We start from the raw sequence: 25,221 nt of genomic DNA, 5'->3' as shown, positions 1-25,221 counted from the left end.
TTTTACATTTGCTGAGGAGAGCTTTACTTCCAACTATGTGGTCAATTTTGGAATAGGTGTGGTGTGGTGCTGAAAAAAATGTATATTCTGTTGATTTGGGGTGGAGAGTTCTGTAGATGTCTATTAGGTCCGCTTGGTGCAGAGCTGAGTTCAATTCCTGGATATCCTTGTTAACTTTCTGTCTCGTTGATCTGTCTAATGTTGACAGTGGGGTGTTAAAATCTCCCATTATTATTGTGTGGGAGTTTAAGTCCCTTTGTAGGTCACTCAGGACTTGCTTTATGAATCTGGGTGTTCCTGTGTTGGGTACATACATATTTAGGATAGTTAGCTCTTCTTGTTGAATTGATCCCTTTACCATTATGTAATGGCCTTCTTTGTCTCTTCTGATCTTTGTTGGTTTAAAGTCTATTTTATCAGAGGCTAGGATTGCAACCCCTGCCTTTTTTTGTTTTCCATTTGTTTGGTAGATCTTCCTCCATCCCTTTATTTTGAGCCTATGTGTGTCTCTGCACGTGAGATGGGTTTCCTGAATACAGCACACTGATGGGTCTTGACTCTTATCCAATTTGCCAGTGTGTGTCTCTTAATTGGAGCATTTAGCCCATTTACATTTAAAGTTAATATTGTTATGTGTGAATTTGATCCTGTCATTATGATATTAGCTGGTTATTTTGCTCATTAGTTGCTATTGTTTCTTCCTAGCCTCGATGGTCTTTACAATTTGGCATGTTTTTGCAGTGGCTGGTACCGGTTGTTCGTTTCCATGTTTAGTGCTTCCTTCAGGAGCTCTCTTAGGGCAGGCCTGGTGGTGACATAATCACTCAGCATTTGCTTGTCTGTAAAGTATTTTATTTCTCCTTCACTTATGAAGCTTAGTTTGGCTGGATATGAAATTCTGGGTTGAAAATTCTTTTAAGAATGTTGAATATCGGCCCCCCACTCTCTTCTGGCTTGTAGAGTTTCTGCCGAGAGATCAGCTGTTAGTCTGATGGGCTTCCCTTTGTGGGTAACCCGACCTTTCTCTCTGGCTGCCCTTAACATTTTTTCCTTCATTTCAACTTTGGTGAATCTGACAATTATGTGTCTTGGAGTTGCTCTTCTGGAGGAGTATCTTTGTGGCGTTCTCTGTATTTCCTGAATCTGAATGTTGGCCTGCCTTGCTAGATTGGGGAAATTCTCCTGGATAATATCTTGCAGAGTGTTTTCCAACTTGATTCCATTCTCCCCGTCACTTTCAGGTACACCAGTCAGACGTAGGTTTGGTCTTTTCACGTAGTCCCATATTTCTTGGAGGCTTTGTTTGTTTCTTTTTATTCTTTTTTCTCTAAACTTCCCTTCTCACTTCATTTCAGTCATTTCATCTTCCATCACTGATACCCTTTCTTCCAGTTGATCGTCGGCTACTGAGGCTTCTGCGATCTTCGCGTAGTTCTCGGAACTTGGCCTTCAGCTCCATCAGCTCCTTTAAGCCCTTCTCTCCATTGGTTATTCTAGTTATCCATTCTTCTAATTTTTTTTCCAAAGTTTTTAACTTCTTTGCCATTGTTTTGAATTTCCTCCCATAGCCCGGAGTAGTTTGATCGTCTGAAGGCTTCTCTCAACTCGTCAAAGTCATTCTCCATCCAGCTTTGTTCTGTTGCTGGTGAGGAACTGTGTTCCTTTGGAGGAGGAGAAGTGCTCTGCTTTTTAGAGTTTCCAGTTTTTCTGCTCTGTTTTTTCCCCATCTTTGTGGTTTTATCTACTTTTGGTCTTTGATGATGGTGATGTACAGATGGGTTTTTGGTGTGGATGTCCTTTCTGTTTGTTAGTTTTCCTTCTACCAGACAGGACCCTCAGCTGCAGGTCTGTTGGAGTTTGCTAGAGGTCCACTCCAGACCCTGTTTGGGTGGGTGTCAGCAGCGGTGGCTGCAGAACAGCAGATTTTCGTGAGACCGCAAATTCAGCTGTCTGCTAGTTCCTCTGGAAGTTTTGTCTCAGAGGAGTACCTGGCCGAGTGAGGTGTCAGTCTGTCCCTACTGGGGGGTGCCTCCCAGTTAGGCTGCTCGGGGGTCAGGGACCCACTTTAGGAGGCAGTCTGCCTGTTCTCAGATCTCCAGCTGTGTGCTGGGAGAACCACTACTCTCTTCAAAGCTGTCAGACGGGCATTTAAGTCTGCAGAGGTTCCTGCTGTCTTTTTGTTTGTCTGTGCCCTGCCCCCAGAGGTGGAGCCTACAGAGGCAGGCAGGCCTCCTTGAGCTGTGGTGGGCTCCACCCAGTTCGAGCTTCCTGGCTGCTTTGTTTACCTAAGCAAGCCTGGGCAATGGGGGGCGCCTCTCCCCCAGCCTAGCTGCCGCCTTGCAGCTTGATCTCAGACTGCTGTGCTAGCAATCAGCGAGACTCCATGGGCATAGGACCCTCCGAGCCAGATGCGGGACACAATCTCCTGGTGTGCCATTTTCCAAGCCCGTTGGAAAAGCGCAGTATTAGGGTGGGACTGACCCGATTTTCCAGGTGCCGTCTGTTACCCCTTTCTTTGACTGGGAAAGGGAACTCCCTGACCCCTTGCACTTCCCGAGTGAGGCAATGCCTCGCCCTGCTTCAGCTCGTGCACAGTGCGCTGCACCGACTGTCCTGCACCCACTGTTTGGCACTCCCTACTGAGATGAACCCAGTACCTCAAATGGAAATGCAGAAATACCTGTCTTCTGTGTCGCTCATGCTGGGAGCTGTAGACCGGAGCTGTTCCTATTCGGCTATCTTTGGTCTTTTGTGTTGGTGACCTTCAGATGGAGTCTCTGAGTAGACGTCCTTTTTGTTGATGTTGATGCTATTCCTTTCTGTTTGTTAGTTTTCCTTCTAACAGGCCCCTCTGCTACAGGTCTGCTGGAGTTTGCTGGAGGTCCACTCCAGACCCTGTTTGCCTGGGTATCACCAGTGGAGGCTGCAGAACAGCAAAGATTGCTCCCTGATCCTTCCTCTGGAAGCTTCAGCCCAGAGGGGCACCAGCCAGATGCCAGCCAGAGCTCTCCTGTATGAGGTGTCTGTCAGCCCCTACTGGGAGGTATCTCACAGTCAGGATACTCGGGGGTCAGGGACACACTTGAGGAGGCAGTCTGACCTTAGCAGAGCTTAAACGGTGTGCTGGGAGATCCGCTGCTCTCCTCAGAGCTGTCAGGCCGGGATGTTTGTCTGCTGAAGCTGTGCCCACAGCCGCCCCTTCCCCCACATGCTCAGTCCCAGGGAGATGGGGGTTTTATCTGTAAGTCCCTGACTGGGAGTGCTGCCTTTTTTTCAGAGATGCCCTGCCCAGAGAGGAGGAATGTAGAGAGGCTGTCTGGCCACAGTGGCCTTGCTGAGCTGCGGTGGGCTCTGCCCAGTTCGAACTTCCTGGTGGCTTTGTTTACACTATGAGGGTAAAACCACCTACTCAAACTTCAGCAATGGCGGATACCCCTCCCCACGCCAAGCTCAAGCATCCCAAGTTGACCTTAGACTGCTGTGCTGGCAGCGAGAATTTCAGGCCAGTGGATCTGAGCTTTCTGGGCTCTGTGGGGGTGGGACCCGCTGAGCTAGACCACTTGGCTCCCTGGATTCAGTCTCCTTTCCAGGAGTGTGAGTGGTTTTGTTTCGCTGGTGTTCCAGGCAGCACTAGGGTATGAAAAAAAAATCCTGCATCTGGCTTGGTGTCTGTCCAAACGGCCGCCCAGTTTTGTGCTTGAAACCCAGGGTCCTGGTGGCATAGGCACCAGAGGGAATCTCCTGGTCTGCACGGTGCAAAGACTTTGGGAAAAGCGCTGTATCTGGGCCAGAATGCACCATTCCTCAGGGCACAGTCCCTCATGGCTTCCCTTGGATAGGGGAAGGAATTCTCCGACTCCTTGTGTTTCCCAAGTGAGGCAATGCCCCACCCTGCTTTGGCTCACCCTCTGTGGGCTGTACCCACTGCCCAACCAGTCCCAATGGGATGAACCTGGTACCTCAGTTGGAAATACAGAATTTACCCGCCTTCTGTGGCGATCTCGCTGGAAGCTGCAGACCGGAGCTGTTCCTATTTGGCCCTCTTGTCAGCAATCCCTTCCTTGAGTTTTGACAAAGCATATAATACTGGAACCTCATCCCCATCATGATATTAAATCTCGCTGTCCCAAAAGTCCCCTCATGCCCCTTCACAGTCTATCTCTGCCCACCCATCCTGCTCGCCCCCAGAGGTGATCACTTTTCTGAATTACTTAAACATAGATTAGAGTTTGAGTGTATACTGTTGTGGTTGGCTTCTCTCATTCATAATGTTTTTGAGGTTCATCTTCACTGTATGTATCATTTTTTTTCCTTTTAATTACTGAATATTCCTTTGCATCAGTCTATCGCAGTGTGGAGAATCTACTTCTGCTGATGGACTCCAGGGCTGTTTCCAGCTTTTAGCTGCTTTGAATATTCTTGGACAAGTTTTCTTGTGAATATATGCTTCTGTTTGCCTTGAGTAAACACTCAGGAGTGGGACTGTTGGGCTGTGTAGTAGGTGGATGGCTAATTTTAAAAGAAACTGGCAGGCCTTTTTTCCAAAGTGGTTGTACAATTTTATACTCCCTCCAACTATGTATGAGAGTTCCAGTTGTTCCATAGCCTTGACAAAACTTCTTTTTAATTTTAGACATTCTGGTGGGTGTGTAGATAAATAGGATTTTTAAATGATTATTTAAGAGACAAATGACCCTGAAATCATGCACACATACACACAAATACATAACTCAGAATTCATAGTGCTTTTTAGAACCGAGCAAAATCAGATGTTTGTAAACAAAGCATTTAGCACAAGGACAGCAAAATTTGTGGCAACTTATAATATTTTTAAGCAATTAAGCGTTTGAAATTATTTTTCTCCCTGAAACAAGCTGTAAGCCTCCAAGGACTTGCTGAGGAATCCCAGCTTTGAGCTCTGGCAAAGAGCTTCACAGGCCAAGGACAGTAGTATTCACATTGCACAAACTAAGCACTAAAGCCTTCAGTTTCCCTCCCCAGTAACACACAAAATGAAACTTCCCAGTCACTGCTGCACATGAGAATATTCTACATTTTTATGCTTTTACAAGAGGAGAAACACACACCACACTACAGAGAGACTGACTGGCATGGGGCATTGATGCCATTGAATCCCCGTCCCTTTGCTTTGAGTTAGCTTGCACATGACAAAACCTTTTGATAAGAGATACTCACACTTCCCCCAGATTTCAAGGAAAACTGTGTTTCAGAGAGATGTCCCGCAGGGGGTGTTTCCTTGACCCCAGTTTAACAAGCCCTGGCCTGGCACGTCCCTTCTGGGGCTTCACTATAAAGAGCAGTTTGACAGAGCAAATGGTTTTAGAGCCAGAGGGACACATTTGAAATTGGCTCTGCATACTACTTGTGTGGCTTGGGCAAGTTTCTGAACCTCTTAAACCTCAGCTTCCCTGCCTGTTCCAAGCAATGAGGATACCTCCCTTTGTGCAAGAGTGCCATCATGATTAGACTGCAGAGGTCATGCTGCCAGCATGTGGGAAACACGTAAGAGATGGCTGTGGAGCAAAGTTCATCCCCCTGGCTGCCTACCAGAGAGAATGCCAAACCACAGACCCACTCATTCCGTATCTATTCTCCCAAGGAGCTCAACTGAGTATTAAGGAAATAATTTTAGAATAATTTCTACTGAAATGACTGGTAAGTGTAGGGTCCACAAGAAAATTCTGATTCTAGGAGAATTTTGTCATCCAAGTGAATCATCAGTTGTACAGTGGGGTATCTGGAAGAGGTACATGGATAATCAGAGTCAGCTTCAGTGAAAACCCAGCACCGCTGGGGTGTGACAGGGAAAGGTCTGCTGGCATTGCTCTCGGCACAGAGCATCAAGTTGGTCCCAAAATAGGGTTCCTGACGGCAGATGCTGCTGCAGCCAGGAAGAGTCTCTGCTTATAGAGCAAGGAGTTATCTCCATGCTGGGTTGCTAGCCATAGGCATGCAGAGAGCCCAGCAAAGGCAGGTGAGCCAGTTTGGGGGTGTGTTCAGCTCAAAGTGCCAAATTACACTCGGAGAAGAACGGACCAGAGCCACCTCAGCAGATGGAATTGGTGCCTGTCATCCCTGCTTCTCCCTGTACCTAGTGGCTGGGGTACGTTTCCATCCCCAAAGCAGGATGGGCATGTGCACCTACTGGCCTTGGGCTTTATCTGGCTCCACTCTAGACAGAACACAAAACCCATGTTGACATCACGGGAGCTCCACGAGCCAATCAGCTGGCGCAAGGGGCAGATGATACGGGAGAAAGGCTTTTTTGTTGTGTTTTGTTTTTAAATAACATAGGGAGGCATGGGACACAGCTTCTAAAGGAGAGATGCGTTTTGATTCAGAAAGAAAAGCTAAGCACTTAAAAATCACTTGTTTTTGTGTTAAAGCTATTTGAAAGAACAATTTGCAAGGCAAAAGTTTTATTCATTTGGTATCATATAAAAAATTCACACTAAGCTCAGTAAGTAGCTGTATAGCAAATGGTCTTTATCCCCGAAGGAAAACATGAAACAATTCTTCACAGAAGAAATAAAAATGTCCCATAATTATGGGATAAATGAGTCACAGCCCTTAGTCACATTTTGACCAGGATATCACACAGGTTGGTCATGTAATTGTTTCTGTAATTACGTGGAATGGACTGAGCAGAAGATTTGGTAGCAAATCCTATTTTCACACTTCAGTTTTATGTGATGATTTTTCAGTGGTTCAGTCAAGCTGAAACCTTTTACCTGTATCTGTCATACAGGGTGTTCTGCAATGGACAGGCCTATGCAGACCTACCCCCCAAAGTCTGAGGAAGCTGAGAGACCAAAGAAAGAGACTGAAAACTCTAGTTCTCAGAAAGGAACATTAATAAGAACTTAAGAACAGAAGCCCTGTCTGTGTCTCTAGCAGCAGTGAGACAAGATTGTAGATCCCTGCACCATTACCCCCAGACCCAGGGCTTATATGCCACACAGAAAGGGTGATTCAGAGGGATGTGTAGGACAATTGAAGTATGATAACATCAAGATTGTTTGACCTAATGGCAGTATTTACAGTATGTATGTACTTTTACCCAAGGAACAATAGATAATTTGGCAATCTTTGAGGTCTTCTCAGAACTGAGGTTAATCAGAAGACAACATGGCAGATTAGCATCCAAGATGGAGTTGCTTTGGTCTCCATACTCCAACCTCCCAAAGCCAGCTCTTAAAATCTCATGCACTCTTCTTCTTCTGTGATGGTCTCTTAGCCTGTAGGGAGGGTGGCTATAGCTTTAGTAGCAGTACATTGGCAATGGAAAACAGCTCAGGCCCAGTGGGATTCCCAATGAGGGAGGTTCACAGGCTGTTGGATCATCTCTAGTCTTAGGAATACCATGACTTCAGTTTTCTCAGAAGAAGTAAGACAATGAGAGATACTTAACATTAATAATTTGAACAGTAGAAATATAATGACAATTGAAAGAGAATTTGTATGCAGAACAACAACAACAACAACAAAAAGCCTATTAGCCAACTAAAAGCATCATGAAGAAAATTAAAACTTGGTTCTTCTTTAGAGACTTGTTGTAGCCAGGAAATCAGGAAATAATTCAGGTTTCGCCCAAATAGTAGGCAAATAATAAAAACTCAAGAACAGTATTTCAGGTCCAGGTACGGTGGCTCATGCCTGTAATCCCAGCACTTTGGGAGGCTGAAGAGGGCAGATTGCTTCAGCTCAGGAGTTGGAGACTAGCTTGGCCAACATGGGAAAACCCTGTCTCTACTAAAAATACAAAAATTAGCTGGGTGTGGTGGCACATGCCTGTAATCCCAGCTACTCGGGTGGCTGAGGCCTGAGAATAGTTTGGACCTGGGGGGCAGAAGTTGCAGTGAGCCAAGTTTGCACCCACTGCACTCCAGCCTGGACGACAGGGGCTGGACTGTCTCGAAAAAAGAAAAAGAGTGGTTAAGACTAGAATCTAAGTTTTTCTCTCTCCAGTTTCCCCATTTCTACCAAGGATAAATTACAGTACCTTGGTATTTCAGGAATAATGAAAAATAAAAAATAAAAAAATTATAGGACCAATTTATTTGCTTTAGTTGCACAATAAATTTTAGTCTCACTATACTTGGCCTAATTATTTGCTTAAAGTGTAGCAAGAATAGTTATTGGTCACATAAGCTTCTTTTCAGTTGGCTTTGCTGGAACTTTATAAGGAATTTTGGATATGACATTTTAAAAGCCTTGAGACTAAGGATTCCCCATTAGACTATACATAGGTACTATACCTGTACAAATTCCTCTCTTCTTTAGATCCCAAAATATCTTGGTTCCTGGGCCTGTCAGAAAGTGATATTCTTTACTTACTAGAGGCCAGGAACCTTGTAAGGAACCATTTAGACAACGTACCAAGTTAGTCTTTCCAAAGGACTTTTTATCGGCTCTATAAAGTCAGTGTCAATTCCTCAAAGCAGTCTGGTTATATCTGAAAATACGTGATTCTAGTCAAAGCCTTGGTGAAATAACCAGTGTTTCCAATTGTGTCCTGTTACAAAACAAAACAGATTCTTACTGAATTTATGCAACCAACTACATTGCCATAAAATAAGAACACTCATGAAAAGTTTCCAAATTCTGGAGAACTCAGGTAGAGGGAAGAAGTAAATTTTGCTCACAAAAGTATCCTTTACAATCAGAGTAGCAGTCTTCCAAAAAGGATGTTGCCCGTTCATCATGGAACGGCCATCCACAAACCAAGCAGCTCTTTGTCAGTCAGGTAAGGGAGCTGTTTGTCGGGCACTGTAGAATCCAGCAGCTCCTCACACAGTTTCAGTCAGTCCTAGGGAAAAAAGAGGCTCTATGCTCATGAGTGTCTCCTCCTTGCATTCTTCCGGTAGCAAGATCCTATATAAACCATTTCCATCTTATCATGGGACTCTTTTTGGGCACTGTGATCCCCATCAGAGTGTTTCTCTGACATTACCCCCATACGCCCTAGTAAATGATTCACTAAGGGCTGTCGAGTGAAGAATTTATCCCTATAAGCACTCTGGCATGCTACATTCTGTGGGCTCAGGCAGTCTTATTCCCATTTAGCATGTCCAATTAATATTGCTCAAAGGGCAGATTTGCATGCCTTCTCTTCTGTAGTACTAGGTAGGAAAAATGTTTCAGCAGTCAGATATAATATCCATTTTCATAAAACATTTAGGGAAAGGAGATATAACTATTTCACATAAAGCCTATTTAAACATTTCAACTTTCATAATTCTATCAACCCTTACATTTTTATGTTCTGGTTCCAGGAACTTCTCTTTTTCACCCCTAGACCATTTTACCCTCTTGTCAAAAAGGCTTTGGGTTTGCAGCAGGGGATTGAGCCAAGGGACCTGGGCACTTTGGTCAATGTGTCTTGATTAATTACCTCAACATTGCCCCAGGCAATTGTTGATCACCTTTCTCATTTTAATCTTTACCTTTTGATTTTTCAAAAAAAATATTGTCCAATTGTTTGTTCCAATTGGGGAAAACAGGGTAATGGTCCATCCAGTTTTGGTAGTTTGTTTATTAATATTTTGAATTTATTACCTCACTCTGTCGCCCAGGCTGGAGTGCGGTGGCGCGATCTCGGCTCACTGCAAGTTCTGCCTCCTGGGTTGACGCCATTCTCCTCCTCAGCCTCCCGAGTAGCTGGGACTACAGGCACCCGCCACCATGCCCGGCTAATTTTTGTATTTTTAGTAGAGACAGGGTTTCACTGTGTTAGCCAGGATGATCTCAATCTCCTGACCTCATGATCCGCCTGCCTCCGCCTCCCAAAGTGCTGGGATTATAGACGTGAGCCACCGTGCCCAGCCAATTCAATTTCTTTTCTTTTTTTTTTTTTTGAGATGGAGTCTCCCTCTGTCGCCCAGGCTGGAGTGCAGTGGCGCTATCTCGGCTCACTGCAAGCTCCACCTCCCGGGTTCACGCCATTCTCTTCCCTAAGCCTCTCGAGTAGCTGGGACTACAGGCGCCCGCCACCGCTCCCAGCTAATTTTTTGTGTTTTTGGTAGAGACGGGGTTTCACCGTGTTAGCCAGGATGGTCTCGATCTCCTGACCTCGTGATCCACCCGCCTCGGCCTCTCAAAGTGCTGGGATTACAGGCGTGAGCCACCGTGCCAGGCCTTCAATTTCTTAATAACCAAGATTTCCACCCTGCTGGGACAAATTCCATGACTCTCCCTTTCTTTTTTTCTTAGTTTCACCCCTTTCAATTTTTAAAAATTTACCTTTTTTTTAATAACTTTTACAATTTTCACCTCGCTAGGATAAGTCCTTTGACTCTCCTTTTTGCCATTCCCTATGCTCTTGTTAATTAGCCTAATGTTTTTATTAGCATCTGTAAGACCCATGAGGGGAAGTTGACACAGCAAATTTGAGGCTTCCTGAACTTTTAATTTTGCATCAGTAACGAAGTGCCCATGCAAAAGTCCCTCCTACCCCACCCCTACCCCCTCACCAGACACACACATGCTTAACCACAGCATTTACCATGACCTGGGTAATAGGCATATTGGTGGGGTGGATATCCCTGTCATAAAGCCAGTTCCACATGGCTTATAGACAAAGCATATCAGCTGCTTCATCTGGGGTGCTCCACGTAGCATTGGGGCTGACCCCATCCTCAGGGTAAACAGATCTTACAGAGGCTTTTATCCAGTCCACCAGGCTGGCTGTTCCCTCAGGAATAACCTCCCATGTGTCTGGATCACATACAGCCATCTGTGATAGTTCAGTAGTGAGCTGGGGATCCTGCATCAACCCAAACATGTTTTTCCACTCTGCAGCATTTAAAACCAAAGACACTGCTCCAAATTAGCTACTCTCACAATTCAACAAAAGGTTTTACCCAGGGAGCTGATGATACCTATCTACAAAAGGGAACAATTCCTTCACACAGTACCCTCTGGTTTCAGTAGTTACTTGGTTTTGCCCTTCTCCCACATTGACTACCTTCTTGGCAACCGCAGGTCTCAGAGGTACTTTCTGTTGCCCTGTCATTATTTTCCCCTTTGTAGATAGCTTTGAGGCTAATGATCTGAGCTCAGACAGACCCACATTTGAGCTTGGTCCAGCCTCAAGGCCCAATCTGGCACTCTTATTTTAGCTTTTATAGAGAATAACCAAGGGACTGAATATTTCACTTTTCCTTATTGGTTTGCATTTATTTATGTATCCAGTGAACAGTTCCTTAGGAGTTGGATTTTTCTCTAAATTCTACTGGTAACTCTTACCTTTCAGTAACTGAGCACAGCACAGCTACAGCTCCATACCATAGGTGACCATGCCGCCGCCCAGGAATCAATCAAAAGTTCCTCATTCTCTATCCTTTTATCCTTTCCTTTTCTATCCATGTAGTTTTATCTGTATCATTTTTCATTCATTTTAAAACAACCTTTAAATAGCCTCTAAACTATGTGGTTACTCTTCCTTTATGCAAAAACCTCATCTTCATGTTTTTAATAAACTTCTTTATCAAAACACATCTTTCTTTATTCACTTTCATATAGAATTGTTTCTCTTATATTTAGTAGTTTTAATTACATATATTAACTACTACTTTAACTCTTAGTAACCCTAATTTCCATGGAAAAACCTAGGATTACTTAATTTAACATAACAGACTTTAAGATTTCAAATTACTGAAGAGAACTTTAAAACTAGTTTTGTTTGAAAGATTACTAAAGTTAGGTGAACTAAAAGGCATTTGAGGTGGTTTCTATATTTCTGATAAGAACTTTTTTTTTTTTTTTTTTTTTTTTTGAGACAGAGTCTCACTGTGTTACCCAGGCTGGAGTACAGTGGCATGATCTCGGCTCACTGTAACCTCTGCCTCCTGGGTTCAAGCAGTTCTGTCTCAGCCTCCCGAGTAGCTGGGACTACAGGCACACGCCCCCTGCCTGGCTAATTTTTGTATTTTTTGGTAGAGATGGGGTTTCACCATATTGGTTAGGCTGGTGTTGAACTCCTGACCTCAGGTGATCCACCTGCCTCGGCCTCCCAAAGTGCTGGGATTACAGGAGTGAGCCACTGTGCCCAGCCAGAACTTACTTTTTCTTTAAGCCAGATTAGAGCTCTGTCATATATTTTGATAATGATCTATCACATATACAACACACTAAATATATGTAGACATACACACAAACAGAAGCAGATCTTATAGACTTATGAGATTCTTCATTTGCCAGTTCTCAAATAGCTTCTCTCCCACCTTTACACAACCCACCCAAAGACATGACTCAGATGAAACAAGGTGGAGAAGATTTACATCTCAAAGGCACAGAACTTAGACCTAAGCAGCATTATCTGAAAACAAGATTGCCAGGAAAAATGTCTTCTCTTCAACTTAGCTTGTTTCTTGTATTACTGTCATCAAGGTGTCAGTATATTCTTATATTACTGGCTTTAAGGAACAGGGCCAAGAAAGCATGGAAGTTTTAGGGCCTAAACCACACATTTCTTATCCAAACATGCCAAGAAATGAGTAGCCGTTATAGTAGTAACCACTTGCTTTAACAAGTGCTGTTGGCCACCTCTAACAATATAGCTGTTGCCCGTGACTGCTAGCCATTACATACAAGGTCAGCAACTCTCACAGTACAAAGTAATCTCTGTACCCCACCCCCTGCCTCCCCACACACTAACCAGAGATGAGGTAACACAATACAAAAGAGTCCAGTTTTAGACCTGAGTAGAATCTGTCTGCTTACTACCCTTGGGTTTCATGAGGAAAAAGAGATTCTTGCCCAAAAGAGGAGTCTTTGATGCCGTCTGTTTTCCCCAAGGGATCCCAGGCTGTTGGAATTCCTTTTTTTAGATCCCTCATGTGGCAAGAAGAAGTAGGAACAGACAGAAGTAAATGGAGAAACAGAATTCAGTCAGAAGTTTTACAGAGAGTGCAGAGGCCTTAATACATATGTAAACCTATGCAGCCCAAATTTCAGTTTTAACTAAGTTTACTTTTGACTGTAGGGCCCTTAAAAAAAAAAAAACTTTTTCCTAATTGTAATTCCTAATCAAGCTGTTTTACTTTTTTTTTTTTTGAAATGGAGTCTCACTCTGTTGCCCAGGCTGGAGTGCAGTGGTACAATCTCCACCCACTGCAACCTCTGCCTCCTGAATTCAAGTGATTCTCCTGCCTCAGCCTCCTGAGTAAGCTGGGACTACAGGCGCCCGCCACCACACCCAGCTAATATTATATTTTTAGTAGAGAGGGGGTTTCACCATGTTGGCTAGGCTGGTCTCGAACTCCTGATCTGAAGTGATCACCCGTTTTGACCTCCCAAAGTGCTGGGATTTCAGGAGTGAGCCACCGTGCCTGGCCAGCTGTTTTACTTTTGTGTCTGCTGCTGGCTGGCTTCTGCTATGAGGCGGTCATCTTACCGCACTGGCTGCCCCGCCGCCCTTCCGGGCCAGTGTGATGGTTGGCACTCAGTTCACCATCACTCTAAATCCGCTGGCATTTGGGGTCATCCCCACATTCACAGGGTGGTCCACAATCATCTGAAATGTGAGCCACACCATTCCACGTAGAAGTGGCTGCTCACCACAAGATTTCCTCCATTTCTTGGTCTCTCAGTTCCTGGCCTGGCTTACCACACGTGTCAGGGTAGGCAGGCCTGTGCACACCTACCCCAAAGTCCGAGGAAGCTGAGAGGCCAAAGAAAGAGGCTGATGAATCCCATTCCTCGGAATGAAACATCTAATAGGAACTTATGAACAGAAGCCATGTCTGTGCCTTGGATGGTGGCAAGACAAGATAATGGATCCCTGTTCTATTACCCACAGACCCAGCACTTACATACCAGAGGAAAGGAATGTGTAGGACACTTGTAGAGAAAGGCAAGAATGCAATGTGAATTTGTCTAAGGGCAGGATTTATGGTCAAGGTTGTTTTGATGTAAGGGCAGGATTTACGGTAAGTACATGCTCTTCTTACACAAGGAACAGTAGATAAAATAGTAATATTGGAGGCCATCCCAGAACTGGGGTTAATCAGAAGTCAACGTGGTGGATTAGCATCCAACATGGAGTTGCTTTGGCCTCCGCAGACAGGATTTCTGGCTATTACAGTTGATGTTGCTAAGCCATATTAATCTGCCTCTGCAGATGTCCTACACGCTCATCTGTCTTATTTTTCAAGTTAACCTACCCCATTCATTGAGTGGCTACAAAGATTTAATGGTCTGAGCACTTGAAAGTAGGTGGATTTAGCAGTGAAGCAGCATGATTATAAGTTTAATAGAACTAAATGTGCCCCACTAACAGTGTTGGGGTCAGTTATAAAACAAGAAATGCAGGATCCCAAAGAAAGTACACTTATTATTTCTAGTGCTAATGACTTCATTTTGTCATTTGACAGACATTTATTGAGCATTAGCACAAAATCATTAACGACAAAAAAAATTGATAATGAGAAAGAACTAGGTGCAAAACTGCATCTAAAGTTCAGATCTCATTGCGAGAAAACATTTTATAAATTGTCTATAATTGAGCATTTGAAGAGCTTTGTAGGAAATGTTTTTAACTCCTAGGCTTAAATTCAGATTACTTCTGTAGCACAGAAAAATTTTATAACATATCTGAAACAAACAGGTTCTATGTTAGCCTTATAAATAACTTAAATTTAGTTTTATCTTTTATTTTTCTGCATTTCTGTAGGCTGTCAAAATGAGACAGTAGCTGACTGGAGAAGTAGATGTCCTGTCTGGAGAGTATGTGCTTTGGGTACCTTCCTGCTCTCAGGCTCAGCCATTCTATAAGTGTCTGAAAGTAACAGAACCTTTGGAGTAGTACCACTTGGTGTATGTCTTCCATCTGTTCATATTATATGTGCAGCTTCTTGCTTTCTTCAAGTCTTCAGAGCTTTTTAACTAAATTGTTTGATGAGAAATATAGCAAATGGCATATTTAAAATCTTTCTCTTGTTTTACCAAACTTTTGAATGACTTTAGATTCACAAGATTCATCGTGATTCAGGAGACAATTCTCAGACAGGTGAGAATACTTCAATTGAACTCTAACATACTTAGGAGGCAGTTGTGGGTTCAAATGTATACATTTCTCTGAAGAAGTCTAAGTTGACATCTATTACCCCAGAATGTGGAGTGCTAAAATCCACATGCTCATATCACAAGGTTGGCAAGCCAGAAGAAAAGCAGAAATCCCTTAAAATGTCCTTGAATTTTCCTTTATGGCAACCTTATCATACTGAATGCCCTCCCCATCTTGTTTTTCTTTTCTTGGCTAGATACCATGTAGGACAGATAAACCCAGGAGAGTGGGCCGAAAGTCTAGGGGAGACACTGGTTGAATATGACACAGGTGACAATATGGTAGTTGCTCAACCATGTCCAGTCTCCCTTTTCTTTGCAGTAATTGGTGACTGTACAGTTGGAAAATGTCACTAGGTCCTGGCCTGGGAAGCAGAAGCACCAAGTTCCTATTTCAGTTTCCTACTCGCTTATTTCATATGTTGGGCAAGACTCTGCTTGGTTCTTGGCTTCCTCCATAAAAAGAGGAGCTGGACCTGATGACTTCTACAAGTGGAAAGGTCTAGAATTCTCTGATCGTTAGAGGAAAAAAAAAAATCAGTCTGCTACCAAGAATTTAAGATTTTTGTTCCTGCAAGAATTGCAACATTCTTTGCCCTGTTGGTGGCTTTCCCAGCCACGAATGCGTAATGTCAGACCCTAGGCTAGTGTTTAGTCTCTCTTCTTGATGAGGTGGATCATATCTAGCATACTTAGAAAGATTTCATTTGCTCTTTCTAAGCTTCAAATGTTTTCATTTGTAAAATGAATTAACAAAAGTCCATCTCATTGTTAACGAGGATTAAAGAAGGAAATGTGTAATGCTTAGCAGTAACTGGCATTTAACTGGTACCTTCCTTCCCCCTTTCTGAAAACTTTCTAGACATGAACAGGCTGGGATAACATAATGACACTTCACACACAGGTGCATTTTCTCTTTCCCTCACTCATACACATACATTTTAGTTAATTTCTTCTAACACTTGAGCAGGGGTATTATTTTAACTAACTTGGGAGCTTCTGGGTGCCACAAATTGTTCTAAGCATTTTCGTGTCCTTTGCAGTGTCCAGCATTGCCTTGTACATAATAGACACTTTGCAGATACTCAGCAAATATTGGTAAATTGAAACCATTCCATCTTGGAAGTACAGTTTCCACCATTTATTCTCTTTTTGATCTTGGGCTACCTACAAAATCTCTCCATGCTTAAATTTCTTATCAGTAAAATGGGGATAGCCCTATGTAGTTTTGAGAATTGTTGTAATTATTGAATGAGACAATTATTTAAAGTACATAGCACAATGCCTGGCACAAAGTAGGCACTCAGTAAGTGGAGCTATTTTTTTTTTCAATTGGTGGCACATATTCCTTTTTGCCACAGAGTACAGCTGTTTAAATGTCCTTTATCCTTTCTCTGGCTTAAGTTTCTAATTCATATAAACATCTGTTGAAAGAATGACCAATGAATTCTTTAATTATGTGGGCTTACTTTAGCCTTTATTGAAGAATAATTTCTCCAAACTTCTAATCACTTCTATTGCTATAAATTCTCTTAATGTTAACTGAGATAAAATCAGGAAGAATAAACATCATCCATCTTTGAATAATTTCTAATGAACGACTTAGAATTCAACCAGCTAGCCTGGGCCACAGCCTTGAAGCTAACCTCTCTACTTTTAGTTTTGTTTAGAAACTACATTTTGAGGAATTCTTGGTTCTTGAATCTTGAATTTAATCTTAAATCTTTAAGTTAGATTTAACTTATTACTTGGTAAACAAATAAATGCTAGGACTGTATATGATTATGAAGTCCCTGAATAGGCTAAACCAAGTGTCTCACAAGTGAGCAGTATTAGTTTCGTTTCTCAGGGTTTCAGAAATGCCATGATCCCAACAATATCACTTAAAGTACTATTATTTATAGATAATTGTAAAAATACATATATAGAAACTTATATGCAAAGATAGGTAAACTACCAAGGTAGAATTTGGAAGATAAAAATTAGGAAAAGAGATACTATAATAAATATTTTAAGTTAGATTATTTAAGATAAGGTGCTATAGCTATGGTGTTCAGATTAACTTTATAATAGTTCCACCTTCACTTAATGTTGTATAAAAATAATTCAGTTTTAATTTTTGATTTAATAATTTTTTTAGTTGAATCAGGTTTTTAGGACACTAAAGTAAATGGTAAAGAAGGTGGTCTAGAAAAGTGTCTAAGACATTATAAAGTGAAAACAGTAAGTAGTAGAACAATGTAACATGATCACGTGTCTAAAGACATATATGCAAATGAACAGATGCAACTAATAGCCCCCATATACTACATGCTCACTATGTGGCAGACACTGTTCTAAATGCTATGCATATATTAACTCATTTATTTCTCAAAACAGCCTATAAATGAGATGCTATCATTACCCCTACTTTATAGACAAGGATAATGAGACCCAGAGAAGTTAAGTAACATTCCCAAGATTACATAGCTACTGAGTGGCACAGTAGAAATTTGAATCTTGGCAATTTGGCTCTGGACCTGGTTTCCTTAACTACTAGGCTTCCTGCACCTGCTGTCACTAGGCAATTCTTAAGCGTTATTGCATCTTTTTTTTTTTTAATTCTTGGAATATGATCATTTATTGGCATCTGAGAAGCGCATTCTTCCTGCTGAAATTTGCGTGTCTGCCTCCTCTCTTAGCCTAGTGAGGAGTAATCTGTGTTATGGTTAAATTTCTCTACTCGCTTATGAGTTACTCTCACAGAAGCAAATGCGCTGAAAATGTGTGTTTCTGAAGCCAACACTGCTGCCTTGTCATTTTTTATATCTCGGCGCTCACTGGTGGCATATGCTTTTTCTTAGTTTTTACATTAACATGACCGTGCATTTTCAGTGTTAAATTTAAGTCTGCAAAGACTTAGGCCAAAATTCTTTAAATGTTTGCCTGCCCCCACCACCCTGGAAAACAGGGACAAGGGTGAGAGTTTAGTTATTGAAATTTTGGGGGAATCTAAAACTGTTTTCTTCCTTTCTTGTGATCAGCAGTATGCATCATTTGATGAAATCCATCCTTAAAGAGAATCTAGAAGACCATCCAGAGGTCTGACTTTTCAGAGGTGCCCAAATTCGTCTGAATTAATTTCTTAATTTAAATCTCTATAGGTTTCATTAGTATTATATTTCCTCAAATATCCCCATTTAAAAGCCTTCCCTATCCAGTTGAATATATTGTCTTTCAAGTAAAGATTTAAAGTACTATTATTTATAATTTTAAAAATATATATTGAAACTTTTATGCATGATAGGAAAATCACTAAGAAGATAAAAATTAGGAAAAGAGATTGTATAATAAATATTTTAAGCTAGATTATTTAAGATAAGGTGCTATAGCTATGGTATTCAGATCAACTTTATAATAGTTCCACCTTTACTAGTTCAATAGTTCCCCCGAGAATGTCCCTCAAGTTTTAATGTTTATTTTCTTAAATTCTTTTTTTTTTTTTTGGAGACAGAGTTTCACTCTTTTTGCCCAGGCTGGGGTGCAATGGCACAATCTCAGCTCACTGCAACCTCTGCCTCCCAGGTTCAAGCAATTCTCCTGCCTCAGCCTCCCGAGTAGCTGGGATTACAGGCATGCTCCACCATGCCTGGCTAATTTTTTGTTTGTTTGTTTTTTTGAGACAGTCTCACTCTGTCACCCAGGCTGGAGTGCAGTGGCACGATCTTGGCTCATTGCATGCAACCTCTGCCTGCTGCATTCAAGCGAGTCTCCTGCCTCAGCCTCCCGAGTAGCTGGGATTATAGGCATGCTCAACCATGCCCGGCTAATTTTTGTATTTTTAGTAGAGATGGGGTTTCACCATGTTGGTCAGGCTGGTCTCGAACTCCTGACTTCGTGATCTGCCCGTCTCAGCCTCCCAAAGTGCTGGGATTATAGGCATGAGCCACTGTGCCCAGCCTAATTTTATGTATTTTTTTAGTAGAGACAGGGTTTCTCCATGTTGGTCAGGCTGGTCTCGAACTCCTGACCTCAGGTGATCTGCCCACCTGCCTTGGCCTCCCAAAGTGCTGGGATTACAGGTGTGAGCCCCTGCACCTGGCCTAATGTTTATTTTCAAAATTACATTCATGGAACTAAATAACCCTTGATACTAAGCTATATTACTATGATATAACATGGCATTATCTTAAAAAACCATCATTTAACTAATATGACTATAATTTTTGTCTTTCATGATTTGAAAAGAAAGTGGTTGACTATTTCTTAAAATTATTTTATAGTGCTTAAAAAGTAACCTTGTTTTCTTTAGAGAATAAAGAGAAAACATGTTTGAATCTCTTCTGTGAATATATGGAAAACTAATCACCTTCCCTTTCTAATCTGAAACCCTTAGAGCCTCATTCATTCAGATATAAGAACAGGAGGAAAGAGTCCATTGATGTGAAATCGATATCATCTCGAGGCAGTGATGGTAAGACGTTTTTCAGATTCCTCTGACCTTTTTAAAATGTAGAAAATGATGGAAGAATATGTTAAAAAATTCATCAGCGTATAAACTCCAAAGAGTAAGAGTTCAACAACACCGACTTCTTTTTCAATAAGCTCAAAGGTTTTAGGGTTTTTAATTATTTTAAAAAACCTTATGCTGTAGTCTTTGTCCTCTCTTTGGAGGGACTCCATGCTTGTTCCTTGATGGCTTGAAGCATGTTGAGCCATAACCACCCAAGCAACTCAGAGTATTAGTAGCTGAACAAGGTCACCCTTGGGTGCTAGAGGCAGAGAGGCAGCCAGTCCTGGCTTCCCAACTCCCAACACAAACCTAGTTTTCCGTGTACCAGCTATATGCACTCACTTCTTAATAAAATGTCACAGAGAAATCGTGAGGCAGAATTTAGCAAAATGTTTCTGCCCTGCAAAGCAGGATTTAGCAAAACATTTTTTGAGTTCCATCAGCCAGGCCTAAGTAAACAACTGGATTGGCAGGGAGATGGAAAACTCAAAGACGATTCTGACATTTCATTCCTTGGTGTCTGGGAAATTTTAAGTCATATATACAGAAATGGAAACGTCTCCAGGTTTTGCTAGGTTGGGGGTTAAGGGAGAAGATAATGAATCTGATTTTAATGGAGATGGCTAGGAAGCTAACCTGCAACCCTGGTACTTGGGGCTATAGATGTGGACTTGGCAGTCCTAGAGGTGACAGGTGAAGCCAGGGGCAGAAGAACATCTCTAAGGGGTGTGTGTTGATGTGCATGTAGTGAAAGGACAGAGGGTCTAAGCCTGAGCCTGAAGGCACAGTCTCAGCCAGGGGGTGGGCAGTGGAAATAGGGCCAGTGAAGAGGACAGAAGAGCTGGGGGTGACCATGAGAGTGCAGTGTCACATGAACCAAGAACAAGAGGGGATTGAGAAAGGAAGCGGCCAGAGCAGTGTTAGATGCTGTGGATATCAGAGCTCAAGAGCGGACAACAGACTAGTAGATTTCACTCACTCATTTGGTTTTTATTTGGCAAATAGGAGGACAGGTTCTGGGGTGTGAGGAGGGGATGGCTAGTGCCTGTGATAGAAAAGAGAGACGAGGCTGGTAACTTAAGCAAGTCAACAGAAAGGACAAGGGAGGGAACTTCCAGTCCTTCTGTACACAGTGGGAAGACTGAGTATGAAAGTGGCTGACATAGGCCAAGTGCGGTGGCTCATGCCTATAATCCCAGCACTTTGGGAGGCTGAGGCAGGCGGATCACCTGAGGTCAGGAGTTTGAGGCCAGCCTGATCAACATGGTGAAACCTCCTCTCTACTAAAAATACAAAATTAGCTGGGCATGGTGACGCATGCCTGTAATCCCAGCTATTCAGGAGGCTGAGGCACAGGATTCGCTTGAATCCGGGAGGCAGAGGTTGTGGTGAGCTAGATCATGCCTCCAGCCTGGGCAACAACAGTGAAACTCCATCTCAAAAAACAAAAACAAAACAAAAAAAAACAGTGGTTGACATAGCAAGGACCAAAGATGGTAGAGACAAGATGTTAATTCACAGGGCATGTGAGGGACAGAAACCAATAATATAAAGAGAATATGAATCCAGAGATTTTTGAGATGGATTGAGTGGACAGATAGAATATTTTAGTCTGAGAGGATAAGGGATGAGGGAATTTGAACTGGATTCACTGTTTTTGGAGCAGAACTTGAAGGGGACTGTCTTCTTTGCAGTATGGGCACAGTGGAGGCTGAAGAGTATGCAGGTCTGCAATGGCTGCTGCACTAGCAGCAGGGGGGACCCCAGAGGTGGCTGAGCAGGAGGCAGGCTCTGATGTGGGGTGGGTTCAGTGATCCCATCCATGAAATGGGACTCCCCCTCCTGCCTGCCTCAGAGGGGGTGGTAGGAAGATCTGATGAGAACAGTGCTTTTCAAGTCAAGCTTCTACCCTTGGCATCTTAAACCAAGTATAAACATTAACTATTCAGAAAAATAAAAGATCTTCTAAAAAATGAAAGCTTCTGTAGATTTGAACTAGAACTTCCATGGGTTTCTGGGAGTTAAGAGCCTAAAGGCATGGGCAGGCGGAGTGACTGGCCCTAATTCGGACTGAGAATGGGCTCAATCCTCCGCCCTGACCCTAACCATGAACTGCCTCCCCTCTCAAGCTGGCTGCACAGTCATCTGGTTACATGGCCAGCAGCTTAGGACTGAAAGTCATGGAACTGCAAAAGTTGGGTTTGGGTGACTTGGGGGAAAGTGAGCCCTGTGGGGGTCATTAAGCTGTTGGAATGAAGCCTTTTTGGGACCTCGTCAACCTTCTCTGAAATTCCCCTTGTGGACATGGGGCTCGCCAAGCCCTCCTGCCTCCAAAGTTCCAGGCCAGATCGCCTTTCCAGACTCAGGCAAGTAGCGGTTGGGCTATCAGCCTTGGCAGAAGAGATGGGTGAATTCATGGCTTTTTAGGTGGGAGGGTGGTCCTGTGAGAAGTGGGCCCTGGTCCATGAAGGGACTCCTTTGCTGCACTTAGCCACACTGAGCCACCGGAATTGGACACAGCTTTCTTGCCTTCTCTCCAGCACCAAGCCTGCAGAATCGTCGCTATCCGTCCATGGCGAGGATCCACTCCATGACCATCGAGGCTCCCATCACAAAGGTGAGTGGTGGCTGCTGCCTGCACTCTGCAGTCAGGGGCCCTCACACAGGGCTGTGCTCTGAAAATACATCGCACTGACATCATGGAGCTCAGTCTAGTGGAAGAAGCAAATAACAGGCAAATAAACACATAACAAATAAACACCTCGTCCCAAGTCACAATCAGGGCAGTGAAGGAAAACAACCGGGTTCTGTGAGAGAAAATTAGAGTAGGGCCCTTAAGTAGGTTGGAGGAGAAGGGGTGGTCAGGGAAACTCTCAGTCATGTTTGAGGCAAGTCTTGAAGCATAAGATGTTACTCAGGAGAAGAAGGAAGAGAAGACTCCAGGTAGCAGGAACAGCAAGGGAAAAAGCACTGTGATGGGCAAAGAGGGACTGGAACATTTAAGGAGCTGAAAGAAAGTTGGAGTGGCCGGAGCTTGGTAAGCAGGTGAGAGAGGAGGAGGATGTAGGTTGTACAGGGCTCAGCTCATTCTGGACAGCAGGGACATAGTTAGGAGTTTATATCTTAGTTTATGTGCACTGGAAACCATGGAAGAGTTTCAGGTGTGGGGTGGGTAATGTGACCAGATATGTTTGTTGAAAAGAACACCTAGCTTCTGTGCAGAGAATGGATTGGAGGTGGCAAGAGAACAGGTCAGTTAGGGGGCTATTCTAGAAGTAGCTGAGCTAGAATTATAGCTGTGGAGGTGGAGAGAAATGAATAGATCAAGAAATATTTTGAGGCAGGCCAATAGGACTTGGCGATGAATTATATTGCCAGGGTAGGGAGAGGAATGAGGAAAAGTATTATGTCAGGCATGGCCCTCCCAGGTTTTTGGTGTGAGCATGAGGTGCTTTCTTGATAGAAAGCGACATGAGGTAGAAGTGCTTTCTTTTGCAGTGTAGAAACCACAGAAGGTGAACAGCTTCTGTCTTCGATTTTTTTGTTGTGTGTGTTTCTGTGCTTTCTGTGGGGAGAGGGGAACAAGACCATAGTTTAGTGTTAGACCTGTGAGATATTCCAGTAGGTATGTCAGGTAGGGAATTGAATGTACAAGCCTGGAGGTCAAAGGAAGTTGAGGGCTGGGAGGTATATCGAAAGTCCCTAGCTATAGGTGTCCAAAGTCGTGGAGACAAAATATCATTTCTGGAAGCGAGAGAGTGAGAGAGGGGCCCAGAACAGATCTCTGAGCAACTCCAATCTGTAGAGGAGGACCAGGGGAGGTGAATCCGCAAGGGAGCCTGGGGAAGCCTACTCACTGAGGTAGGAGAACATTCACCAGGAGCCGGCAGGGAGAAAAGCATGCTTCGGGAAGAAGGGCGGTGCCGTGAAAGCACTGGTCATTTTGAATAAGAGATGGTTACCCACTGATTTCTTTTGGATTCTGGGCATATATATGACTTTTGGGAAGTAGAACCCTATTATCCTCAGATGTATTCTTTCTTCACTCCCTTAGGTTATAAATATAATCAATGCAGCTCAAGAAAACAGCCCAGTCACAGTAGCGGAAGCCTTGGACAGAGTTCTAGAGATTTTACGGACCACAGAACTGTACTCCCCTCAGCTGGGTACCAAAGATGAAGATCCCCACACCAGTGATCTTGTTGGAGGCCTGATGACTGTGAGTGATGAGGCAAAACCTGAAAAGCAAGAGAGGTGTCCGGGGCCTCTAGAGTGCAGCTGATGTGGAAACTGTTACCTGTGGTTGCAGAAGTACCTGTTATATAGACTAACGTTAGCATAACCAGAAGCAACTGCATCGGAATTTATGTATAACATGTGCAGTGGTATTTGAGTGACTCTTGCATTTGTCTTTCCACGAGGCTGGCCTACCATAGCCATGGGGACAGTGTTTCAGAATTCCTATGACTGCAGGGAGTCATTGGGCAACTGATGGAGGGCTCAATGTGCAAGATGGGGCTTTGCAGGCTCTTGATTATTCCTGCTTTCCCTTGATCTGGTATAGTATTGGATTTCATTTCCATGGACCTCAGACTCCTCATGTAATGAAAGGGTTTATTGTTAGACTATAGCATTTAATCTTAACTATAGAATCCTTTATTTAAAGTTTGTATAGAAGTTCCATTTATAAGGTAAAAGCAGACTGGGGCTGTTCTGGCTCAGGGAGGGGAAGGGGAGAAGGAACCTCTCACTGCCACATTCCAAAAAGAACCATTTACACCACCAAGAGTAGCTGGTTTCTAGAGACTCATCCTGTTCTAGTGTTTTGCTGTGATCTATTTGTCTTTCATAATTATCTATCAGCAAGTAAAGAAAAGGAAAAAAATTCAAATTATTTATTTGAGTTCCCCATCAGAGTCTGAAGCTAGAATTCTTTAGAAAAAAAGTCCAGAAGTCATGTATGAGTTTTACTTTGAAGGTTTCTGTCCAGCCCTGCCATCAAATGCTGAATGTTGACTGGCTTTCCCCTCCATTCTCCACCTGGAACTTGAGGGCCTTCTTGTTTCTTTCTTGCCCCTGGGCTGGCCTGTTAACTCCATCTAATGCAGTGCAGACCTCAGCTTCTAGGCAGCACTGCCAAGGGCTCTGCAAGAAGGTGGCCACCGCAGAGCTGCAGTGGGAGGGGTCTGGTTCTGGGAGCAAGCCATGTTCCCTCCCTCCCCTGCTGCTGATGCAGGACAGGCAAGTCCCCAAACTGGGGCTCAGCCCGGGAGGGTTCTTGGCTTCGCCCAGGAAAGAATTCAAGGGCAAGCTGGTGGTGTTAAACAGCAACTTCTATCGAAGCAGCAGTTGTACTGCAGCGGCAGAGGGACTGCTGCTTGCAGAGCGGGGCTACCCCATGGGCAGTGTGCCCCTGGTAGCAGCTCAGAGGCAGTGCTGCACTCATCTTTGTATCCACTTTTCATTACATGCAAATGAAGGGGCAGTTTTTGCAGATATTTCTAGAATGAGGGTGGTAACTTCTGGGTTGTTGCCATGGAAAGGGTGGAAATGTCTGGGTGTTGCCATGGCAACGGTAAACTGGCATGCTGGTGGGCATAGCTTCTGGGGAGGTGCTTCTGCCCTGTTCTACCTAGTCCTCA

At 43.4% G+C, this 25,221-nt stretch overlaps 1 protein-coding gene across 7 annotated transcripts in view; it reads left to right on the top strand.

Moving 5' to 3' along the window:
• Positions 1–25,221, top strand: part of PDE8B (phosphodiesterase 8B) — a 259,008-nt gene that overhangs the window by 214,576 nt on the left and 19,211 nt on the right. For all 7 annotated transcript variants that reach the window (XM_058440782.1, XM_058440781.1, XM_058440780.1 and 4 more), the window contains 4 exons: positions 14,989–15,031; positions 19,463–19,540; positions 22,120–22,196; positions 23,634–23,798. In XM_058440782.1, coding sequence (XP_058296765.1) covers positions 14,989–15,031; positions 19,463–19,540; positions 22,120–22,196; positions 23,634–23,798 — 363 coding nt within the window. The remainder of the gene's footprint in view (positions 1–14,988; positions 15,032–19,462; positions 19,541–22,119; positions 22,197–23,633; positions 23,799–25,221) is intronic.

This window comes from Hylobates moloch, unplaced genomic scaffold (assembly GCF_009828535.3).
Source record: "Hylobates moloch isolate HMO894 unplaced genomic scaffold, HMol_V3 SCAFFOLD_6, whole genome shotgun sequence".
Lineage (NCBI taxonomy): Eukaryota > Metazoa > Chordata > Mammalia > Primates > Hylobatidae > Hylobates > Hylobates moloch.
This window is presented reverse-complemented; position numbering and strand designations above follow the sequence as displayed.